General features: G+C 40.2%; 1 protein-coding gene across 1 annotated transcript; it reads left to right on the top strand.

The window, feature by feature from the left end:
• Window positions 1–3,222: 3,222 nt before the first annotated feature.
• LOC131227848 (transcription factor MYB20-like) lies at window positions 3,223–5,168 on the top strand. Its single transcript, XM_058223673.1, has 3 exons — window positions 3,223–3,487; window positions 4,155–4,284; window positions 4,452–5,168. The coding sequence occupies exons 1-3, from the start codon at window positions 3,355–3,357 to the stop codon at window positions 5,068–5,070; spliced, it is 882 nt and encodes a 293-aa protein (XP_058079656.1). The 5' UTR covers window positions 3,223–3,354; the 3' UTR covers window positions 5,071–5,168.
• Window positions 5,169–5,779: the final 611 nt, after the last annotated feature.

Below are 5,779 nucleotides of genomic sequence, written 5' to 3'. Positions count from 1 at the left end.
GCAGGTTTGCGTATGTTTTAACGATAAGAATCATGGTCCCACTGTTATTTTTGGTGTGGTTCACCTAAGCTTTGCATATGAATCGTTTTTGTTACTATAATCTAAAATGACTTCACAAAATGAATGGACGGTGTGGATATAATAAATACACCATGTAACTTTGATTTCCCTTGAACCGTTCGTACAACTCAGAGCTCACGACGCGTACCCACACCAGCCAGATAGCTGATGTGCGGTACACCAGCCAATTCTCTTCCCATCCAGTAGTGAGCTACTGACAATGTCAGTATGCAATCTGCGTACCCCGAAATAGGCATTAATGCAAGAGATTCACTCATCCCAGATGCGTTACACGCCACATATGTGCATATGTTTAAGTATATATGTGAGATCCAATCAATCTACGTGACTGCAACTATATAAATACCATGGGTTAAGAAACAGATCCGTCCACCCATCAGGTGGGTCATGAAAAACCAATATATGGCTGAGAAATCTTTGCCAGGTATTATAATTCATCCATTTATTTCTAAAATTGTGACCTCCCTCCTATGCGAACCAGTTATATTATTCAGGAAACAAAATTTAAATGGTGACGCCCACATGATATATGGCTAGGATATTGTACCCGTCTGCCACGATGGAACATGTGATGCGTGTATATGGTTTGCAACACATGTGGTATGAGCAAAGCTCATCAAAACAATGCCCGATCAGTGTTTCCATGGTTGTATGGATTTCAGGTTGTATAAGTGGGGCCATTTTCGGGGATCTCAACCGTTTAATATCGTAGGGCCCACCACGGTTGCTAGGTGGGCTGATTAGGTGTTAGTCGGGTAACAAGTTAGTGGATGTTACCCTTACCGTACGGCCCACCTTGAAGATATGTTGTATATCCACTCCGTTCATCCGTTTTTAAAGACCATTCCAGCATGTGGTCCTAAACTTTAAGCATATCCAAATATCAGGTGGACCACACCACAAGAAACAGTGATGATTTAACGTTCACCATTAAAAACATGGTAAGGGCCATTGTAAGCATATCTGTTATGTTTAGTTTACATCCAACCAAGTTGATAAGGTAAAAATAAAAAAAACCCAGATGAAGGGAAAATACAAAGATTTGCTTCGTACAAAACTTTCGTGGCCTAAAAAAATCTTTTAACGGCCGTTCACCACTTTTTACAATGGTGTGGTTCACCAGATATTTGGATCTACTTAAGTTTAACTATAACTACCTTAAATGATCTGAAAAAACGGATGGACGGCGTGGATATGAAAAAATAAAATCATCAAGGTAAGCCCCACTAGGTAAGAGTAACACTAAGTAAGGTGTTCCGTGTTACTCGGGTAACAGCTGATCCGCTCTCAATGGCTACAATCCTAAACAGTGCCTGGTTACAGAGGTACAGTCCTGATAGGGCTGTAGAGCCACCATGATGTATATGTTTTATCCACACCGTTCACTTATTTTTCAAGATCATCTTAGGACAGAAGCCTTGAAAGGAGGTAAATTGAAAGTTCTTGTGGGCCACATCACAGGAAGAAGTGGTGATTGAACTCCTACTTTTTAAAACTTCTTAAGGCCCACCTTGTTTTTTATTTTCCATCCAACCTGTTCATAGGATCCTGTAGACCTGGATGAAGGAAAACGTAAATATCATTTTGGTTACAAGCTTCTGTCTGTGGCTCCTAATTAATTTTCAACGGTAGGCTTTCAATCTCCACTGCTTCCTATGTTATCGTTTACTTAAGCATTAGATCTGCTTCCTTTTATGGCTCATACCATAAATTGAAATGTCAAAATAAATGAACGGCGTAGATAAAACATATATATATCACAGTGGGCCCATGGAGCCCCTGACATGACCGTCCGTCTCTAGCTACGTACTGTGGGGGCAGGAAAATCTCGGTCTCTGATTTCGGTAGCGACACCTACAGTACCATGTCCGTACTAGTCGGTGCGGTGGGCCCAGCATGATGTATTTATTTATTCATTCCGTTCATCTATTTCTCCAACTCATTTTAAGGCACTGGCCCAAAAATGAGGCAGATTCAAATATCAGGTGGACCACACCACTGTTGATTGAACGTCCACCAGTAAAAACTTCTTAAGGGCCACAAAATTTTTGGATTAAGCTGATATTTGTGTTTTCCCTTCTTCCAAATCAGTGTGACCTAATTCCCAATTTAAATGACAGATACACGTTATGGTGGGCCCTAAGAAAATTTTAACGAGGGTCGTTCAATCACCACTGTTTTCTGTGGTGTGGTCCAGCTGAGATTTAGATCTGCCTCATTTTCTGCCATTTACCGTAAAATGATCTGCAAAAATGGATGGACAGCATGGATAAAACAAATATATCATGGTGGGGCCCACATAATCGACCAGTACCGAGATTTAAGTACTGGTGGGGTCACTAAATCCGAGTCAGAAAATCTCCCAGAATAGAAGATTACAAGTCTTTATCAAGATTTCAGTTGAATATATGGATAAGAGTGAGGATTTTCTCAGATAAGAGGATTTTACTGCACGGACCTACCTCGGTGTGGCCCATCATACCAACGGTTCTGATCACCAAACCGTCGGTCGAAACTTGTACAAAAAGAAAAACCCAAGCAAATCGTACGTACTCTCTAGTCGACACGTGTATAAGAGAGATAATAACACTTTATTTGGATATTCACATACAGCCTGCTGTCCCCCCACCAAATTATCACGCGTGTGGGACATCCTGTCCTTACAAAATATGGACCACAGGATGGAAATCATGTTGATCTACTCATTAGGTGGGCCATATCAGAATGCTGAGTCAGACCAGTAAATTCGAAAGTTTGACACGGTTGATCGGAACAAGGGAAATTTCGACACGGTTGATCTTCGTGGTGGGGCATGGAGTTTTAACGGCTAGGATGATTAGTGAAGTGACACGTGGTGGGAAAGATGGGATGTATGTGGACGTAAAATACCGTATACGGGATCCATGAATCCGATTTTCTCTCCGTTCAATATCTCTCTCCCTCTCTCTCTCTCTCACGCAGGGCACGCTTGAAAAGCAAGAAAGGGTGTGGATGAGGTGGCCTTTTCATGAACGACATCGCACGTGCAATACGCGGAGGCGCTGCGACACGTGTGCGTGGTGACTTGCATTTGAAAACAAGGCCTGTCCTTTGGAGGGTCGATGGTTTATAAAGGATAGTGGGATCGTTTTAGATGTCTTAGCTCGCTCGCTCGCTCCTCTCTCTCTCTCTCTCTCTCTCTCTCTCTCTCTCTCTCTCTCTGTTGAAATTTTTAGAGTGGAGTGGATTGGATTGGATTGGATTGAGAAAGGGTGTTTGGGGGATTGAAAAAGGATGGGAAGACAACCATGTTGTGATAAGGTGGGACTGAAGAAGGGGCCATGGACAGCTGAAGAAGATAAGAAGCTTATCAATTTCATACTCACCAATGGCCAATGCTGCTGGAGAGCTGTTCCTAAGCTTGCCGGTATTTTTATTTTTAATTCTCTCTCTCTCTCTCTCTCTCTCTCTCTCTCTCTCTCTCCTTGAAAATTCTACTTGTTTTGGTTATATAGATAGATACGATAGATTGAGAGAGAGAGAGAGAGAGAGAGAGAGAGTTTGTGGGATTTGTGTTGTTTTTTGTTGTTTCATAGTTTTATAGATGTGGGTTTTTTTTTTTTTTCTTTTTCTTTTTTGTAGTATTGGATACTTAAAAAATCTCAAGAAAAAAAGATATTGGTTGTTAGAGAGAGAGAGAGAGAGAGAGAGAGAGAGAGTTTGTGGGTTGTGTTGTTTTTCTTTTACATTGTTACATGTGGGTCTTTTTCGTAGTATTGGATATTTAGAAAAAATGGATTTCTTAAGGAAAAATAATATTGGTTTTTGTTATGTATATACACTGTATGTGTGAAGAGAGAGAGAGAGAGAGAGAGAGAGAGAGAGAGAGAGAGAGAGAGAGAGAGATTGCTGTTTGAGAGAGAGAGAGAGAGAGAGAGAGAGAGAGAGAGATTGCTGTTTGAGAGAGAGAGAGATTGCTGTTTGAATTTTCTTTTATTTTTATTTCCATGGTATATTGATATTTTTGTAGGACACCTTAGTTGTGGGAAAGGTTTCTTGTTTTGAAAATTTAAAATTTTGTTCATGTGATATAGGCCTTCTGAGGTGTGGCAAAAGCTGCAGGCTTAGATGGACAAACTATCTAAGGCCTGATTTGAAGAGGGGTTTACTATCAGAATCCGAAGAGAAAATGGTCATTGATCTCCATGCTCGCCTTGGCAACAGGTCCTCTTCTCTCTCTCTAAAAATTTCAATTGGTCAGATTTTCTTGGATTCCTCCTTCCTTATTTAGCACCTGTTTTTTTTATACATTGGTGCATATCTATATTTGGGTTTTCTATTTTCCACCCCCATTTATTGAAATTCAATCAATTTCGATTTTTTGTGTACAGATGGTCCAAAATAGCTGCTCATTTGCCTGGTAGAACTGACAATGAGATAAAAAACCATTGGAACACCCATATCAAGAAAAAGCTAAAGAAGATGGGCATAGATCCTCTCACTCATAAGCCAATCCCTCCACCTTCAGATGACCAACAGCAACAACAACAACAACAACCACAACAAACATCTGCTGTAGTTGCTTTTGATAATACAGATGAAACAAAGGACAGCAATTCATCCTCTCAATCACCCATTTCTGATATAACAGAAGAAGAAAAGAGCATTCCAAATGCATTGAGTACTTCCATTGAAGCTGGTGCTGATCTTTTAAGAAAATCCCCTGGTTTTTGCACTGATGAGGTACCTTTGATCCAGCCTCATGAGATTTTAGTCCCATGTGCTACTACATCTGATTCATCTACTTCATCTGATTCTTCTTGGAGACCGGACGGATTTGATTTTCCCAGCTTGGAGTGGTCGGATTCCATGTGTCTGTGGGGTGTTGATGAACTCAACGGTTGGGATTTAATTTGTGAGGATGGGGACAGGAAACCAGCTGTTGACCCTTTCAGCCAGTATCTGAGGATGGGATTTGATCAGGAGCTGTGGAAATTCGAGCTCTTGTGATTGAAATCTCATCTTGGTCTGTTTGTAATTGGAATTTACAGTGAATAATCAGTAATATGAGAAAATCCCATCTTGGTTTTTATTTTATTTTTTTAATACTTCTCTGTGTATGGCTTTGATGGAGTATTCGTAGGCTCTGTATTTCTCCAGCTTTTTCTGGGGCTCTGGGCTCTCATGGGTGCAGATTGTTATTGTTGAGAAAGGTTATGTGGAGCAAAATTTAAAAATTAAAAAAAGAAAAAAGAAAAAACTCATCTGCACTGGTTCTTCTGTACTTTTGCTTAAATATATACTTACTTTCATGGGATGTGGTAGATTATGAATCCATCCAATGGACACGTGGCATTGATCTAAGATGTCAAAATCATGGGACCCAATTTGTGTCTTGGCCCAAAACTGATACTGAACAAATGATCAAATGCTGCAGTGCTATGACCTCACTGTAAGTTATAGTGCTCCTCGTTGCATCCAGACCCTTAGACAGTCAAATAAATTGTTCATAACCCTTCATTAGGTCCAACGCATACTTCAATGGCTACCATAAAAACATCACGTGGATCTGACAAACATTAACCATTTGATCAGTGGCCTTTAATATAAAGGGCCAATATTTTTTTTTACACAAAACTAGCCTGAATCAACAATCTGATCCATTTATTTGTTAGGTCCCATCATGGATTGGTTATGATTCTAAAGAATCACTTTTGTT

This window comes from Magnolia sinica, chromosome 15 (assembly GCF_029962835.1).
Source record: "Magnolia sinica isolate HGM2019 chromosome 15, MsV1, whole genome shotgun sequence".
Classification (NCBI taxonomy): Eukaryota; Viridiplantae; Streptophyta; class Magnoliopsida; order Magnoliales; family Magnoliaceae; genus Magnolia; species Magnolia sinica.
Note: the sequence above shows the minus strand (reverse complement) of the source record. Positions and strands in the feature narration are given on the sequence as shown.